Genomic DNA, 17816 nt, shown 5'->3' with positions numbered 1-17816 from the left:
AATACACTATTGTGGCAACGGCAGCAACAGGCTTGAGAGTGGCTGTCCAAGACTTGGATGGATTTATGTCACGTAAGAACTGTGAAGGCCTTACTACAACCAGGCCCACCCTGTTTCTTAGGGGAATTACATTTAATTTAAAGATACAAGTGCAAAGATGTCAGTTTAATGTGCAGTAGGAAAATGCATACTTTGATTTGCTATCAATCTAATCATTCAGAGGCTCCAGTTGCATTGGGTTTGAAACACTTACCGCAGGGTATAAAAGAACCCCCTTTCTTTTAGTGTTTTTTCAACAGTCAGTGGTTGAAACGTACTTTCGCAAACATCACAGAGACAAACACTAGGTCAATGAAAAGAAAATGAAGCCACCCTGGACTCGTCCTCTACTCGCGAGTCACGTAGGGATAGTAAAAAATCAATGCAACACAGCAGTATTTATTATATGGACTTGAATTTCAGCCGTGGCTGAATTTAATAGGAAATTCAGTTGCCAGCAAATGCAGTATTCGGCTAGCTGGGAACTTTAATGTTAGCACATTTTCATGTGAGGATCAAGTCAGGAAGTATCTGTACTTGAACAGTAAGTCACCTAGAATGTAAACTGGAACTAGTAAACTGGATTAGGAGTGTGTTTGCTAGCTTTGAGGCTTTTTTGCTAGTGTTTGGCTTATATGTTAGCAGTGTTTTGCTCATATTTTCATACAAGAGAAAACTGCACATTTGACACATTTTGAAAATGGCACAGGTAAAGAAAGGATGTGAACCACCAGATGCACTTGAATTAAATATGTTTTACCATGTTTTCTCAGTTTGAACTAGAAAACTTAAATAACTTCAAGCTCAAACAGATGGGGTGCGCCCCAATTAATCGAAATAATTAGTAATACTAACTAGTTGTTATGTATGTAGTATGTAACTGTGTCAAAGTTGAGTATACTGAAATATCCACACTGTATACTCAGAACCAGTTGACTGTGTCTTTGACTGTGTTTACGATAGACATAGAAAGGCAGAAGCTGCTCATGTCTGGAAAATACATTGGAAAAAATTACGGGTAAAGATGCAAGTGAATGGGGATGGATACAGGAGAGGTTGTTGGCAAGTATGTTGGCATAGCAACATTTCAGTACTTCCTGTTAGCACAAAACTGGTAAGTATGTTAATATTTTTTGTACTAACCTGCCAAACCCGCACTGTTATGATTAGTGTGTAGGCTGTACCTTATAGCTAGTATTAGTGTCTAGTACAATGTAGTGTGCAGTCAATTGGGATATAGCCCATGGTGTGAAGATGGAAAATGGCTCTTTTCTCTCTATACTATACCCTAAGCCTATGTAAGTCAGTAATAACAAACTAATAGTGCATTTTAATCTAATCTATAGACATTTTCAGCCATTGGCTGTGCTTCTGCTTTATTTGGCTGTAGAAGCCATTTGTATGATTTACGCAGAGCCCTACATTGGCATGCAAAGGTTCTGGATCCCTGATCAAAAAAGTGATTTCCAAAAGGCATATAGTTAAAGATGACACATTTCTTTAATGTTTGTAAATTTCAAAATAACAAAACGGAAAATGGCCTGAAGTAAAGGTTTGGGCACCCTGCATGGTCCGTACTGAGTACCATCCAGCTTATAGACAACACTGGCCTTTAAAATTACACTGTACAAGTTCAGTTTTACACATTATTTTTGAATAGGAATACATTTAGAACGATGTAACAAATACATCTCAGTCAATATAAAGAAATTAAAGGTGGATCTCCATGTTCGGGGGGGATACTTTGATCTGTATATTATAATATTATTACATATTACAAAGGACAGGAATAGTCATGATCTCATGAAATAAAAAAGCCAATGAAGAACCAGTCTACTCTTGATAGTGGACCCTGATTTTTAATACACGTTAACCTCAATTTGGTGGACATATTCAGTACAGTTCAAATATGTTGTATTAACCAAGCATAATACTTCATTATTAGACAGTCCCTTTAATTGTAGGCTGCTGTTTTGTTGTGTGACCAAATGGTTGCTCTCTCCTGTCCATTGACTGAGCAACACCAAGCTATTTTAAGACTGTCATTTAGCCTTTTTAGTTTTAGCTAGAACGATGTGACATCATCCAAGAGAAACACTTTACTGATTGTCTAATTTTCCAGTATAGGGGGATTAATTAAGTCATATAAATAAAAAATGTCAGGGATCCATTCAACAGGACAACCAGTACACACTGTATTTTGATAGTATTGCATGTACACTACAAAACAGGTACTTTTTAGATTTCTGTTCATTTATACACTATAAAATATTAGACAATATATTTTTCTTGTTCCGTTTATTCAGTGGCAGTTTTAAATATTTAATTTAGCAAAACTGTGCTTTCTTTTTATCAAAGGATTGATTTGTAGCCATCTGTTAAATAAAATTACAAACACATCAGATGTGCCAAGTCAGGAAACATTCCATTGGAAATTATTTGGGCAGGGAAAGGTGTAGAAGAACCAGTCTGGTCCTAATAGGGAAACCTAAGGAACCTGTTACAAATTATTTAAAAGGAAAAGCCACAGAATAAGCCATAGAAGAGCAATGCTATCCCTCGTTTGTTTAATAAATTGATGTTTTTGTTGGCTGAGTTTTGTGACAAAGTCTATGATCGTTTCCGTCTGCCTTCCAAGTTTCTGAAGTTGACAGGTCGAATCATCATCTCTGCGAATGGAATTGAATGCTCGTGGCCTTTCCAGTGGAACCAGTTTATGCCCTGTACAGAAGAGAAAAATTACATATTTATAGCAACATATGGCAGTGTTGTTGTTGTTTTTTTTTAACAATCAGAAAGAATAATATGTAACCCATCAGATGCCCACCTTGCTGTGGCTGTTGTCTCCATATCGTCCCATCAGGTTGACACGATGGCAGTTTTTGTACCAGAAGGCACCTTTATAGGACAGTGCACAGTTTGTAACGGCGATGTCATTGTCATTGTCATACGTGGAGAAGGGCCTGTTATGATGATAGGTCATAGAGTCGCCTTGGAAAGGGATGGATAGGGGATAAAAGGGATAAAAGAGTAGGAATGAGTGCTTGAAGAGAATTCCAAAACAATCAATCCAGTTAGTTTATTGGTCTATTGATTGATCCTTTCCACATGCTAGGGCAGGGGTGTCAAACTTGGTTACTGGGTTCTTTCTGAGCCACAGCTCTGTAGAGATCAGCACTGGTTCATTTTTAGCACTAGTAAATTTATCTCATAAAGACCATGATAATTAGCTAAGAGTTATATCAGATGCATTTTACCCTGTTTAACCAAATATCTTCAGTGATTTGTTCTTAGAATTTGAAAAGGGCCTTTTTAACTGGTTTAACTGGTGTCCACACTGGCTGTTACCATTACATAATATATAATATGTAAAAATGTAGATTGGTAAACATTTGTAATCAAAGGAAGCTAATGAAAGATCTTGTTCTTTAAATGCAACAACATTATAATAAAATGACATTAGACTGATATTAGACATATAGATAGATAGATACACTCTGTTCGTCTCTGCTCAGTACAAGGCATCAAAATGCAGCTAGCATTAGCATCTACTAAGAATGCACATTTCTAGTAGACAGGTATTGGGACACCTGCTCATTCACTGTTTCTTCCAAAATCAAAGGTATTAAAAAGAGTTCATCCTGCTTTTGTTGGAGTAACTGTTTCTACCTTCCAGGGAAAGTTTTCTATTGCAAAGCATACAGTTCCACTGGTCCACAGCTCAATGCTGGGGGGCTTTATACCCCACACCTTGCATTAAGCATGTCCCACTGGGACTAGGCAAGCTGTGTGTGCACATTTGCACATCTGTGTCAGCAATGTGTACAAGTTAAAGTAGCGTAATACATTCATTAGAAGGGGTGTGCACAAACATTTGGACACAAGCCTCAGTCTTTTATAGTATTCTAGTGTATATAGTATATTTACAGTCTGTTATTATACAGAACAAATACGTACAGTGTATTCAGTGGACACAGTACTGTATCTTGTGCAGATTAATTGTCAAAAATAGTCAATAGTCAAGTTTTTGCTGAACTTAGAGGATTATTCAGGCAAAACACAAATCTCTGGAGAGCTGTGGCAAGAAAGGAGCCCAGTTTGACACCCTTGTGCTAGATAACTGTATTCTGGTATGTAGAAGGCAAACTTGAACAAATATTAGAACACTCTCAGGTATTTGACTCTGAAGAGACTAAATAAACCCTTTGTGTCCATTGACCGTCCTGCAGATAAACAGCATTCAGATCAACTCAGATAAGACTTGATTTACCTCATATATATATATATGAGTCTTAAATAATACTTTTACGTTTAAATAGAATGTGTTATAGCATGTTAAGATGTGATGAGATATTGATATGTGATTGAGACAGTAGCTAGTTTGCATAACTGATATATTTGGATACTGTTACACCTGTGTAGATTTAACACTCAGACAATCACTAAGAGGGAAATATAAAATTGATGTATAAATATATATGCATTGTAGAAGAACTCTGATGCCAATATAACAGACTGCCATACTGCTAACATGCGAGCATTAAATATGTTATATTACTCAGATTTTTGAATTTCATTTTCGGGATATAAAGATAAGCCGTCAGAGTAAATTCTCTGGTTCTTTAACATTCAACAAAAGCCATGTTTGTTGCAGGGTTGTTGGAATTCATTTGCCTGAAGTAACAGTCATTAAACACAGAGGTGACTTTGACATTAATTGTCCCATATCCAGTTTTTTAATTAATTAGATTTAGATTATTAGAATCACACATCACAGCCATTTAGTGAGTAAGTAAAAATCTGTTTCAGTGTTACAAAATATATGAGGAATTTAAAACACAAGCATTGATCCCTACCTGCTGTCCCGCTGTATGCGCCGATCTGGACCTTGTATCGGCTGCGGTGATCCCCCACATAGAATCTGTCGTATTGTGCATAAACAGACTCCTGGCCATCCCTCAATTCCACTCGGAGCTCATATTGGCCTGATGCTGTGATTTTGTGAAGGTTGCTTAGTCCTGGCAGGTGTGAATGGAGGAAAGAAAAATATAACATAGTGAGTGCATGATCAGTCTGAAGTAGGGCTGCACGATATTAAGAAAAACTGACATTGTAATATTTTTTTTCACACAATATTAAATTCACCATTTTATTTTTATATAGAATTACATTTACATTTATGGCATTTAGCTGACGCTCTTATCCAGAGCGACTTACATGGTTACTTGTATTACTTGTTACTTGTTATCTGTTGCTCCACACCAACCAGTTTTACTCCAGTTTTACTCCAGTTTTACTCCATGTTCCAATAAAAAAAAACTTATCTAGATAGTTACCTAACAGCATTATGTAATAGTTATTTGCTTTAATAAATGTTTTTTTTTATTATAAACCATTTATTTTGTGTCAATACATATTTATAACTTTTAAATTCATATATTTTGGTCATCTAACTCCTATTAATAATAGTTTATGAGTAATTAGTTTATAGACTCACAGTTCATAACCACAGACAGATTATTCAGATCATCAGAGTAGTTCATAATAGTTCATTGTATAAATGCAACTATGTAAACTATGAATATCTCGATCTGCTCCAGTGGATCAGGATCAGGGCCAATCCAGGCATATTTTAATGGTCGCGTATCGGCTATTTTATTCCCAATCCAGTTCTTTGTTTTAACCAAGGTGTTGAGAGCGCATCTGGTATCCTTAAGGCGCCATTAACGGACATTCTCATGACGTTCTCCTAAGGTAATTTAAGAGTCTGCAGTGTGGAACTATACAGTGGAACATTAAAAAAAACAGACCATAATGTGTAAAACTATCACTGCCTCACTCACTTTTACCTGCAGGAGAACCATGTGCCTTTCTTTGTACTTAAACCAGCACTGCAGCGCGCGTTTAGAATCGGGAAGACTAACGCTAATTCTAATACAGCTTATGTTTGTCTCCACAGCACAGCAGTGAGCTCTGCGGCTGTAATTTGACAGAAATGTAAATCAGTTCATGATAAAATGTTTGTGAACACATGAAGGTTTTTTTTTGGCCTGCTGTCCATTTAGCGCTGTGTTCGTCTCGTTGGACAACTTAACCCATTACAGTTTGAGGTTAAACTGGACACTGTTTTGCACTTATGACATTTTATAGTCTAATTTTAGAGGCTATTGGCCTTTTTATTGAAAGCCAACCTCTGCCAGAGTTCGAGACATGGCTATATTGATACTGCACAGCAAGGCCACACCCATTCTCCCTCACATCTACAGCAAGTTGTTTAGCATTAGCACTTAGTTCCATAGTTCTGCTTTCTGTGGATCCACATTTTCTGTGGATTAACAAACTTTTAAAACGCTGCAAACGTTGGATTTTTGAAACCTCACAGACACCTGGGCTAAGGTAAGCTTGTGTGTAAAACCTTAGAAAACACTGATTTAGCTGTTGGAAAGAGAGGTCAGGCTATTGATGACAGGGTTGTGGATTCGATACCCGGGCTCGGGCCAGCTGCCACTGTTGGGCCCTTGAGCAAGACCCTTTACTCTCTCTGCTTACTGGGTGCTGCAGCAATGGCTTCCCACCGCTCTGGTGGTCACTGTGTGTGTTTTCCACTGGTGTGAAAATTAATTTTAAAGCTCATACACAGCACTAGTTCTGGATGGTTTTGTATTTTTGGTTGGTTGCACAATATCAGGCTTTGTCTGGTGAGTGGGAGTGACTGAATTTGAGTCATGCTGTTGCATGAAATCCTGGGAGCAGAGTTCTTTCACTGTCTAAAAGATGCACAAAGGTGTCAGTTCCGTTTTCCCCCGAAATGGCCCAGTTCCCTGAAATGGCTCAGATGATAAAACCTTACTTACTTTTCTAAAAAAAAGCCAAACAGCAATGTTCTCCTTTCATTTTAGATACAGTGTTAGTACAATACACTGCTCTTTTATGATCACGTTTAGAATCAAAATGTCCCACCTAGCCAGAATTCATCATTCTTGTCACCAAATCCATTGGTATAATTTTTCCAGTTCCTGTAGAAGTCAAGCTTTCCGTTCTGACGTCTCAGGAACACCTACAAAAGACAGAATTTGAATGAAATGAGTCCTGTTTGAATCTAGCCACCCACTATTGTTCTGTCACTGACTTACCACCCAGCCACCTCCATCAGTAGTCATGTCACAGTAGGCCGGCACTGGCAGGTTCTCATCTCCGCCAGGGTAAATGGTGTATTGACCTGAGGTGATCTCTCCATTCAGCAGAGTTTGTGAGCAGTCCTTGGGATTTCTGTACAGCATTTCAACTGTGCACAGGGTTCGGATAAAAGAAGTATATGAATTTATAATTAAGAAATAGTCAGATATATTTGATTTTCCTCCAAGACAACGTATGGCTGTAGTAATGTAGGAGCACAATTCACCTAAAAACTGTGCATTCATGCCATGGATCTCCCTAAACGTTTAGAGTTTGCTCCATCAAATTCTACACTGAATCTTACATATAAAGTTCAACTTACAGAATGACAAAAATGAGCTGAAACATTAACTAACAGAATAAATTCCCACAACCTTCATTACAGGATGTACTGTATATATATATATATATATATACTGTATTTATATATATAAGTATGCTGTTTATACTTATTTTAGATTGTATGTAGTATTTCTCTGTATTTTGTATCCGTATTTTGTGAGTCTGGAAAGATTTTTTTTTTCAGCTTCACTTGGAGCTAGTACATTATTAGCACATTATATAGTTAAGATGCATGTTTATCATAAAGAACAAGTACATTATGGAACCTTTGATCCACCAAAATGAATGTCTAATGTACTTTCTCTCCTTCAATAAAAATATTGTTGTCTTGTAAAACACATTTGAACCAGTGTAGAAAAATGTTTAAAGTTAAAGGTTCTTCACACATCTCTAGTACAAACATGGTTATTTAAGGAGCCAAAATTAGTTATTCTTTGGCATCCCTTTTGAAGCACCCTTATTTTTAAGAGTGTGTAGTGAAAAAGTAAACCCAGTCATTAGTCTACAACAACCGAAAATGCAAAATGATGCAAAAACTGTCAGACCTGAAAGTCCTACCTGTTTCAAGTGAAAACCCTTTGATTTTGTTCAGGATGGAGGAATATCCTTACAAAAGTCTGAGTTTAGTGTAGTTGTCATAGTAAATTGACATAGTAAGACTTTTTTTGTGTGTGTTTTTGCAAAAAAAAAAAAATACTTTTAAAACTTACATGCTTAATAAACAAATATAGTTTTCAACATAAATAGCACAAGTGAGTGTAAGCAAGTAGGCAAATGAACTCACCAGTGGTGAAAATAGTATTGATTTTCTGACTGTGGTGCTGGCTGCTGTCCGGCCCAGCAAAAGCCTGTAGACCGACATTGTACACAGTGGAGCCACTGAGCTCGGACAGCCTGTGTGAAGTCGCTGAAGGGTCCAGAATCTCTTCCTGATTCAACAGATACTAGTTAGTGATCAAACTAGCTCACCCATGCTCTGTAGTCTTTTGTAAACTGGCATATGAATATGAATCATTGACAAATGAGGCTTTTAAAATGTACAATTCTTATTTAATTCTTAAGCTTTTAGCATCTTCAAGAATCTATTTAATGTATTGCTAATTGTTTCATACCTTAATAAAGAAAAAAATGCTCAATTTCTTGTCTAAATAATATATATTTATATTATTAATCATGTTATAGGCCAATGCAATGTGTGTAATGTTTTTACTGACAGTAATGGACTTGGACATAGAAAATACATGTCCTGGCATTGAGCCATATACCTTGTTGTAGATGTTATGCTGTACACCCCACTATTCCATTCAATTTACAATACTGGGTTCACAGTTTCATAACTCTCATGAATATTTTGAACAAAGTTTGGATGTAGAAGAATGATAACTGTATCCATGTTGTTCCATAATCGTATTGCATTAGAGTTGGGAGTTGGGAGGTGTGTATGAGTATGACTGGTGTAGGATGTTGGTTTGGTGTTCAAACAGTGCAGTTACATTAGAGATCATAATTAACACAATGCCTGTTTCCCATAATTCTTTGTGACTTTTCTATTCTGCACATTGTCATGATTTTGCATTGTGGTATCACATCAACTGGATTAGCTTTGATGCTTTTCATCTCTGGTCTGAGATTGAAGGATCTGTCAATAGAAGCAAACTGAAATTGACTTACCCTGATATTTCCATCAGGTGTTTCCGAGGTCAGCACATAGCCTTTAATGGATGCCCGAGGGGGTTTCCAGGTGAGAACAGCACTATCAGTCTGAATATCAATCAGCGACAGATCCCGAGGAGCATCCACATCTACAATAAAAAAAAAAAAGAATCGTATTAACTTTTTTTATTCCATTTTACATCCAATACTATGCTTCCTTATCTTACATACAAATGTACAACACATTTGACATATCACTCACATAACTTATAAATGACGTTCTACAGTTCTGAACATTTGCAGGACTGACTGGTAATATGGAGGTGTTTTTTATGGTAGTTTATGCCAAACTGTGGTAAACTGCTATGGTAGTTTATGTCATACTGTCCTGTCGTTTGATTTAAAACCCGAAATATACCACTGTTAGCTTAATGCTAACATAACTGGCAAAGCTCTATTATCAGGCTAACTGAAATTAGCACTTATGTAGGTCTCCTTCATAATCCCAAAACATTTTGGGAGGAAAGCCACACTTACCTGTGGTAAAACTGACAGTAGCAGGGGCACCCTTTTGGCCGTCTTTCATGGCATATAGCGTGACTGTGTATGGAGTGGCTGGTTCCAGATTATTCATCTCAAATTCTGCCGTATTGCCAGACACTTGTTTTGTCACCGGTGCCACTGTGGAAAAAGAAGTCCTCTTGACTTTATGAAAATGTGGTGTTGGACAGAATATTCAGAAATCTATGACACAGACTATTCGTGTGGGCACTAATAGTATATACAAACAAGAAGGGCAGCTTTCCCACCTGTATCTGCACTGTACGTGAGGACATATCCATCCACAGTGGCTACGGCGGGTTGCCACAGCACCAGAGCTTCTGAATCAGTTACATTGGCAGCAGTGAGACTCTGTGGCATGTCTAGAGCTGCAAGTGTAGAAAATAGAATCAGCATAAAGAGCAGACTGCAAACTGTAATTTAGCTAGCGTTGATCCCTCTGACACTCTAGTTCTTGTCTGTACAAAATCAAGATTCACAGTCTTATGAATAATTCAGTGTTTGTTAGCTTCAAAGCAAATGTGCCGGTGTTTAGTGGCTTGTTTTACAGCATCATGAACCTCTGACTTGAGGAAAGCATGCTAATATGCACTAGACTTGTATCCTATGTATTTCGTTTTTTGTTTCCCCTGCGGTATATACCCCATGTAAAAGGGCTCTTTATTGTATGGAAAGGGTTCCTTTGACTTGTAATGATGGTCAAACATTGTTGGTGCTATGTAGAACCATGTGTAAAATGTGAAGAACCTATAACTAGTTTAAGTATCAAGTTTGTTATTTCAAAGAACACCTGTTTAGGGAGATTTATGTGGGTTTGTGTACCCATTACTTGACTTAAGTAGCAAAAACAAAACAGTCATTTCTGCTTGGCCCTGGTCAAAGAGGCTCAGATTCCTATGTTTGCCAATTTCTCTTATGCTTTCCCATCACCTTCAAGAACTGTCAAGAACTGTGACTGTTCAATTGCTGCATAATATATCCACCCCTTATCAGATGCCACTGTAGATGAAGAAAACCAGTGTTTTTCACTTTACGTGCTAACGTTGCTAATGTGTCCATACACTATGCTGTATATGAACTGTGTCTTTTATTTTAAGTGTTTACATACTACATCAAACATGTTTTGAAAAAGTCAGGGTAAATTGGGGTTTTCCATAATTTGTCCGCTTGCAAACAATCTAGTCTTAACATTTTACCTTTATATAAAAAGAATTCATAAAAAATCTACTCAAACAACTGAAAATCATGCTTGAAAAGTCCCTAACTGGTAATCACATCAGTCACTGTAATAAAACACTGATTTACTAAAATATAAACTACAACTAAAGTCTAGTATTTTTTTCATTTTAAATAACAAATTAATTGTTTTTAAATTAATAAGCCTTTTTAGCCTTTTAGCCAAAATTGATAATGAATAATAATGAATAACTGTCATTGTATTAATTGTGTCCTAGTGTTATCGTCAGCCTACCTGCTGTAACCGTGTCAGATATTGGATCACTCTCCTCTAGACCCTTCATTGCAATGACTGTTACTCGATATGATTCACCAGGGACAAGGTTGGTCAGGCGAGTCTGAGACTGCGAGCCATCAACTTCAACCACTCTTTCAGGACCACCTTGAAAAAGACATGTGTTGTAATGAATAATAATGAAATACCTTCAATTACAAATGAATACATAAAATCCTGCAGTTAATAGAAACAAGGCAAGAGCCCAAATAAACCAAATACATGCATTATTTTCTATAATTCATTGTTACATGTCTTCTTGCTTTAGCCTTCCTGTGCATGTTAAGCTACTCTTCGACTAACTGGGTTCAGCAGTTTTGCCAGCAGTTTCAAAATGAGAACTAGGATTGAGGTCTAGAAATTGTGCTGTCCTAGTGTATCATTATGTCAGTAGAACCCAAGGACCATGTAGATACAGGTAAGGACCAATCAGGATGGTGGCGTCATAGAGGTGGGAACATACAGAGATGAAATTGAGAATTGTGCAATATTAACTTGTTAACACACACATAAATACATATATATATAGACCCTATAGACAGAGACATAAGTATTGGGAGACGCCTGTTATTAATTGAATTATGACAGGTGTGTCATTCATTCAGTCCTATTGCCACAGGTGTATAATACCAAGCCCCTAGCCATGCAGTCTGCCTTTATACACATTAGTGACAGGATAGGTGGTTCTGAAGACATCATTGATTTCCAGTGTGGTACTGTTGTATGATGCCACCATTGCAGCAAGTCAGTAGGTGAAAGGTTTGTCATTCCTAGATATTTTATGATCAACTGTGAGTGGTTTTATTGAAAAGTGTAAGCATATATACATATATTGGTCCATACATCATGAAATTGAACATGAAAAAAAAACAACTACCAGATTCACATAATGTCAAAAACTGTTTAAGCAACAGTATGACCAATATCCTGGGTGGGGCACATTAACAGGCAGGTACATGAGTGTGTCCTAAAAGTGTGTCCCAAAACTTTGAAGTGGACAGTGCTGAAGAATGGGCATACAGTGGAGAAAGGACTAGTAAAACCTGTGCCTGTCTCAAATGGTAGTTTATGGTTCATCAGGTAAGGAAGATCTCACCTCCTGAGAGTGGTACATAAGTGATGCGGAAGGTATCAATTGAGTCATCTGGGACATGCCACTCGACAACAGCAGCGTTGTCCGTAACGTCAGTGAAGTGAATGCTCCGCGGAGCTCCAAGGCCTGGTACAAAGGAACGGATAAAAAGAACAGCAAATTGAGTTTAGGAAAACCACACGAGATCAGTCTGCCAGGATGAGGATGTAATGTATAAGTTCCTGGAAAAAGAGAAGATTTGGATGAGAAAAACATTCCTGGAAAAGAGTATATTAATCAACAGCACTGAGAATCAAAACCTAGAGGGAACATCATCATTAGACACAAAAGACACTCAGGCACTAAGTTACTTTAGGGACATTCAACTGCATGGCAGGTAAGTCTGGCTGAAAGTAAGTATGAAAGGTTTGAGTTTATGGACACATTAGTTTGCATGCTGGAAAAATGTCTCAGTTGAAAGATTCAAAAACAATGGTTTAGTAGTCAAATGTACCCTGTGTTCACCAACATTCATCAACACAAACCAGTCCTCGATGAGCATAATCACATGCAAGGTTAAACCCCAGGATGAAATGCTTCTTGACGGACACGTTTTGAGACTTCGGTGTGAGTATTTGACACATACATCACGCAGGACACAAACAGATCGTACTTCCACAAAAACAGTCTCTTCAGGCCCAGAAATGATGCAGATGAAAAGTAGAGCTAGTGAGGAGTTGCTTCATACATCAGGGGACAATATGTTATTCACAGATAAATGGGAAGTTAGAGTTATGAGGATTATTGATTCGAAAATTGGAATTATAGACGATGCTGACAACCGATAATTCAACATAGGCCTATTTTCTTTCAGTTGGACAAAATACGGCATTTCCCATCACATAAAGGACTGGGGGTTGATTCCCCAATCAGGCAGGAACGCCACTGCTGTAGAGTCTAAGTTTGAACAGCCTTGTTTGTATCGCATGTCTATATATTTGTATATGATGGTACCAACTGAAGTCATAATCATACAAATACAACTCTAAAGTAGCCTATATATATCACTTTGAAACTAAAGGTGCTACAAATGGTTCTGGTTAGATGCCAAAGTGTGAGTGTGAAGAACCTTTAGTTTTTACAAGTCTTTACATTGAATGAAGGTTCATTAGACTTTTAAAATGTTCTTCACACTAATACTCAATCTCTATTACAAACATGGTTCTTCATGGAACCAAAATCTTCTGTTTTTTCTATGGCATTGTTTAAAGACCCATTTGAAGTGCTATCATTTTTAAGAGTGTATTGCAAGTAACTCTGTAAGTCTGGCTAAAATGTAGATGTTCATGAGAATGGAAATGTAAAGTTTTCACCCAAAATATTATAGATGTACTATAATGGAAAATTGTAATCATTGTAAATCATATTGCTATTGATATCAGTATTGGCAACAGCATGGTGTTATTATCGGTTGTTGCATCAGCCCAGAAATTCCATATCAGAGCACCCCTGGTACAATGTGATCTCAGAATGGACTTACAGATAACGATGATGTAAAACAGTACCTGTTCTGGCAACAGCTGTAATGGGCTGGGAGCGATGTTCCAATGTGTAACCGTATAGCTCAATTTCATACTCAGTCCCCCCAGTAAGATCTGTCAAAACTTTGGTTCTCTCATCCCCAGGGACATTGAGTTCTCGTGGGTAGGTAAACTTTTTGGAATCCCTGACTTTAATCACATATCGATCAAAGATGTCGTCTGCTGTCCAAGAAAGGCGGAAGCTCTCCGGAGTGATATCCGACACAAAAAGGTGCTCGATCTCAGGCTCAGCCTCTGGTTTGACAAGGGGGAAAATGTATCTTTTTTTTTCTTTCCTTTCTTTCAATGTGGACACAATCAGCATCCCACAGCCTTTTTCCCCCAATTGGCCATGCCTTAAAAATGCAAGCACCAGTGGCTCTGTTTTCAGCTCACAGAGGAGCAACCACTAATTTTCACAGCTCCACAAAAACATTAGATGCAAAGTGCATCAGAATTGGGAAGAAGGCTGGCTCAGACCATGCCCCTGTGTTAAAAGTCACAATAGTCACAATTAAAAAATGCTAACTGAGAACGGATCTTTACTGATGTCAATTTCTAGAGGTCAGTGTGATATTCAACGGCCAAATTATATTCCTCTAAACATAACACAGAAAATGTTTAAAAGGTAACCATTTAACTTCCAAAACTTGCAAAAGTTTTAAGCACCAGCAAAACTTAGAATTAGAATAACTACATATCGGGGCAGTAAACATTTATTTGTGTCGTAAAACACTCATTTTAGTATAAAAACTAAAAACTCTTGTGTGGTAAGTACTAGTCTTGGTTATTTCCTAAACGGTTCATGCAATATTTTTTGTTAAATTTTGTTAAAAATTTTGTTAAAAATTTCAAGCACCAGCAAAACGTATTAACATATTGGGGCAGTAAACATTTATTTGTGCAGTAAAACACAAATTTTAGTATAAAAACTAAAAATTAATTAAAGCTAAAAGTTTGATCACATCTCGATTGCTTCATTTCAAATTCATTAAGGTGAAAAACTATACAAACTCTGTCAGAGTCCACATTTTTATGGATCCTGCTGTAAACCTGGCCTTGTGACTGCTCATTAATATGCTTAGCTATCATCCAATATCTGGTTTGGCTCAATGATACATTAAATTAAATCAAGTATACTAGTGATGGACCAATGTATTGGCAGGGGGCATCCGGGACATATCTGGAACAATACTTTGTTCTTCAGACTAGCCCACATGACATCAACTGCAACATTTTTTTTCAACTGCATCTATTTTTACTACATTTATTTTTAATTGTCTTTTTAATTTTTACACTCAATATGGGAAGGTGAAGCAAATGCAGATGCAATCAGTCACATAACGTCCTATGTACCTAACGTTATAACAGTTAAACAAAGCATGTAATTATGTATTTAAATGATATATCATTGTTAAAGTAAGTATTTAAAGTCAAATGTATACCAAAGCATATCCAGTGTGTTTATAAGTACACTGAAACTAAATGAGGGAAGACCCCCTGAACTCGCTTTGTCAAAACACTGTCCTACACACTTTCCTTTTCAGATCCTGACATCAGTAAATGTATAAATGTGCAAGCTTCATTGACATGATTGTTCCCTGTTTTCTAGGATCTCAAATAGGGAAATGTTAAATATGTTAAATATTGACTGTGATTTGTAATCTATTTCAGACATTTTTTGCTATGGATTTTTGGTGATGCTTTGTTTAGCAATGAGTGTTTTAGCTTACTGTGAGTTTTACTAGAAAACAGTTTAAAAATGGCAACAGATCTGATTGCACATATTTCATTTTTAAAAAGTAGTACCTTCATTTTTACTATGGTCAGAAGAGACAGAAAAGAAACTGATAGATGAAGAAGAAAGAGGCTTAGTAAGAGTAGGAGATATTATAGAAGGGTATTTGTGTTGCTGTGAGACTTCCCAACTAAAGGTTGTATTACATGGCTCTGGAATTAAGCCAATTTTGCTATTTCAGTTCAAATGTAAACATATATCAGAGTCTAAATGGAAGTTTATAGTGATCATTTTGAGCATTAAATGGCATAAACAAATGGTTTATCCTAATATTGCCCTCAAAATACTTCCATAGAACATCTGTGTAAACTATTATAGAAAATGCAATACTTCCCTAAACAGTAATCCATCCAGAAAATTTGGACAGTAGAGCATGATATAATTACTACTGATTCATTATATTATATATATTCTCTAATATTGGGACTAGATGGGCCCCATGTGCCGATTACAGTTGCAGGTCATACATTGACCCTATGCATGAAGGGTATGGACAATGGCATGCTGGACCATCAAAAGCTCTAAATGCACTTTGCAAAATAGAAAAACAACAAATAACAATAGAAAGTTAACCCTATAGTTTTACAGCTCTCTCCATCAAAGGTTTAGCTGTAACCCATCTAGGACTGTCCTGTGTGTCACAAACCTTTGGCTAGGGAAGTCCCCAGAGCAACACAGAAAGCTACAGGAAGTAGCAAAAACAAGGTACCTGTCACAGCTTCTGTGATGACTGGAAGGGACTGCAGCCCAGACCCTGAAACCCCAGTCAAACTGATCTCATAGCCAATGCCAGTAATCAAGCCCCAGACATCCAAAGAGGTCTGGTTTCCTGGTACCAGGAACTCCTGTGGTTCCAGCAGTCGGCCGGAATCTGACACTTTTACTTGAAAATGCCTGAAGCCCTCGCTGGACCGCGCCGTCCAGGACACCCGGAAACCATATGGAGTAATTTCTGTAACTGTGATGTTTTCCACTTTGGGCAACGGCGCTGGAGTGGTCGGCCCAAATTTCAAATGGATTCCAAAGATGCCAGAGTATCATAATGAGGGGAATAGCAGTGAGATGCAAAGTTGATTCTGCAGTGATTGCAAAAGTCAAAATAGCTTGTCATAGAAGTAATGATTTAATTTAATTATTAAATCATTAAGTATTGTACTAGAAACCTTAATGAACTCTTAACTGTCCCATCCAAACACTACCTTAACCAAACAATGTCCAGTTGTATGCTATAGAATATTGACACAGAATATAGAAGATGCAGATGATAAAAAACTGGATGTTTAGGTTCTGTTTTGTCAGGCAGTTGTTTTTGCTGATATATGCAGTGAAAGTAAACTTGATGAGTAAACTTGAAAGTAAAAAAATGAGAAAATAGTAGTTTCATTTGTACCAACCAGTCAAATTTTAAATGTAACCACTTACATAATTAGTTTTTTTATCAATCTGATCCTATCATATTTAAACACACTCTCAGGTTTTTTAAGCATGTTTTAACATTTTTGGCACAAAGCATGAAGATCTTGCAATGAAATCAGAATAATCAGACATGCAGTTATCATTTTAAAGATTTTGTGGATCCTAGTATAAAAATGTATGAAAATAGTTTGCTTGACATTTTCAGGCAAACTTGTTACTCATTATGAACAAATGGAATCAGTTTAAGTTCACTCATAGTGTCTTTAGCTTCTCACAGTGAAGCTACAGATGGGTGACAAAACAAACATGCACAAAAACGAAATAAACAAATAAAGAATCATAATGAGTGTAGACTCTTTAAGACGGTTGTGCTGCATTATAGAAGAAAGCAACTGACATCCTAACCGGCTCTGTCAGGAAAAAAACATGAGTAAGGTGTATTTCATCTGTTTCATCACTACATTGTGCCTCCAACATATGGTTGTAATATGGGAAGAGACAGCTGACTGTAGAGGGCAGAGGTAGGCCTGGGAGATAGGCCTGAAGAACAGAGAGGAGACAATGTGGTGATAAGGGTGCGTAAACATCATTGCAAAAGGAAGATGGTCTTCCTCCTAATCATTAGTCATTTCATATATCTCAACAGATGGTTGCAATATGATAAGAGAC

At 37.1% G+C, this 17816-nt stretch overlaps 1 protein-coding gene across 1 annotated transcript in view; it reads right to left on the bottom strand.

Moving 5' to 3' along the window:
• Positions 1-1538: 1538 nt before the first annotated feature.
• tnca (tenascin Ca) overlaps positions 1539-17816 on the bottom strand; it is a 51567-nt gene continuing 35289 nt past the window's right edge. Inside the window, exons 11-21 of the mRNA XM_072673620.1 lie at positions 12378-12500; positions 11243-11389; positions 10020-10139; positions 9748-9891; positions 9229-9359; positions 8342-8486; positions 7173-7324; positions 7000-7096; positions 4896-5057; positions 2867-3030; positions 1539-2760 (exon numbers count right to left, since the gene is read on the bottom strand). Coding sequence (XP_072529721.1) covers positions 2650-2760; positions 2867-3030; positions 4896-5057; positions 7000-7096; positions 7173-7324; positions 8342-8486; positions 9229-9359; positions 9748-9891; positions 10020-10139; positions 11243-11389; positions 12378-12500 — 1496 coding nt within the window. The 3' untranslated portion in view covers positions 1539-2649. The remainder of the gene's footprint in view (positions 2761-2866; positions 3031-4895; positions 5058-6999; positions 7097-7172; positions 7325-8341; positions 8487-9228; positions 9360-9747; positions 9892-10019; positions 10140-11242; positions 11390-12377; positions 12501-17816) is intronic.

The sequence above is a fragment of the Salminus brasiliensis genome, chromosome 1 (assembly GCF_030463535.1).
Source record: "Salminus brasiliensis chromosome 1, fSalBra1.hap2, whole genome shotgun sequence".
Taxonomy (NCBI): domain Eukaryota; kingdom Metazoa; phylum Chordata; class Actinopteri; order Characiformes; family Bryconidae; genus Salminus; species Salminus brasiliensis.
This window is presented reverse-complemented; position numbering and strand designations above follow the sequence as displayed.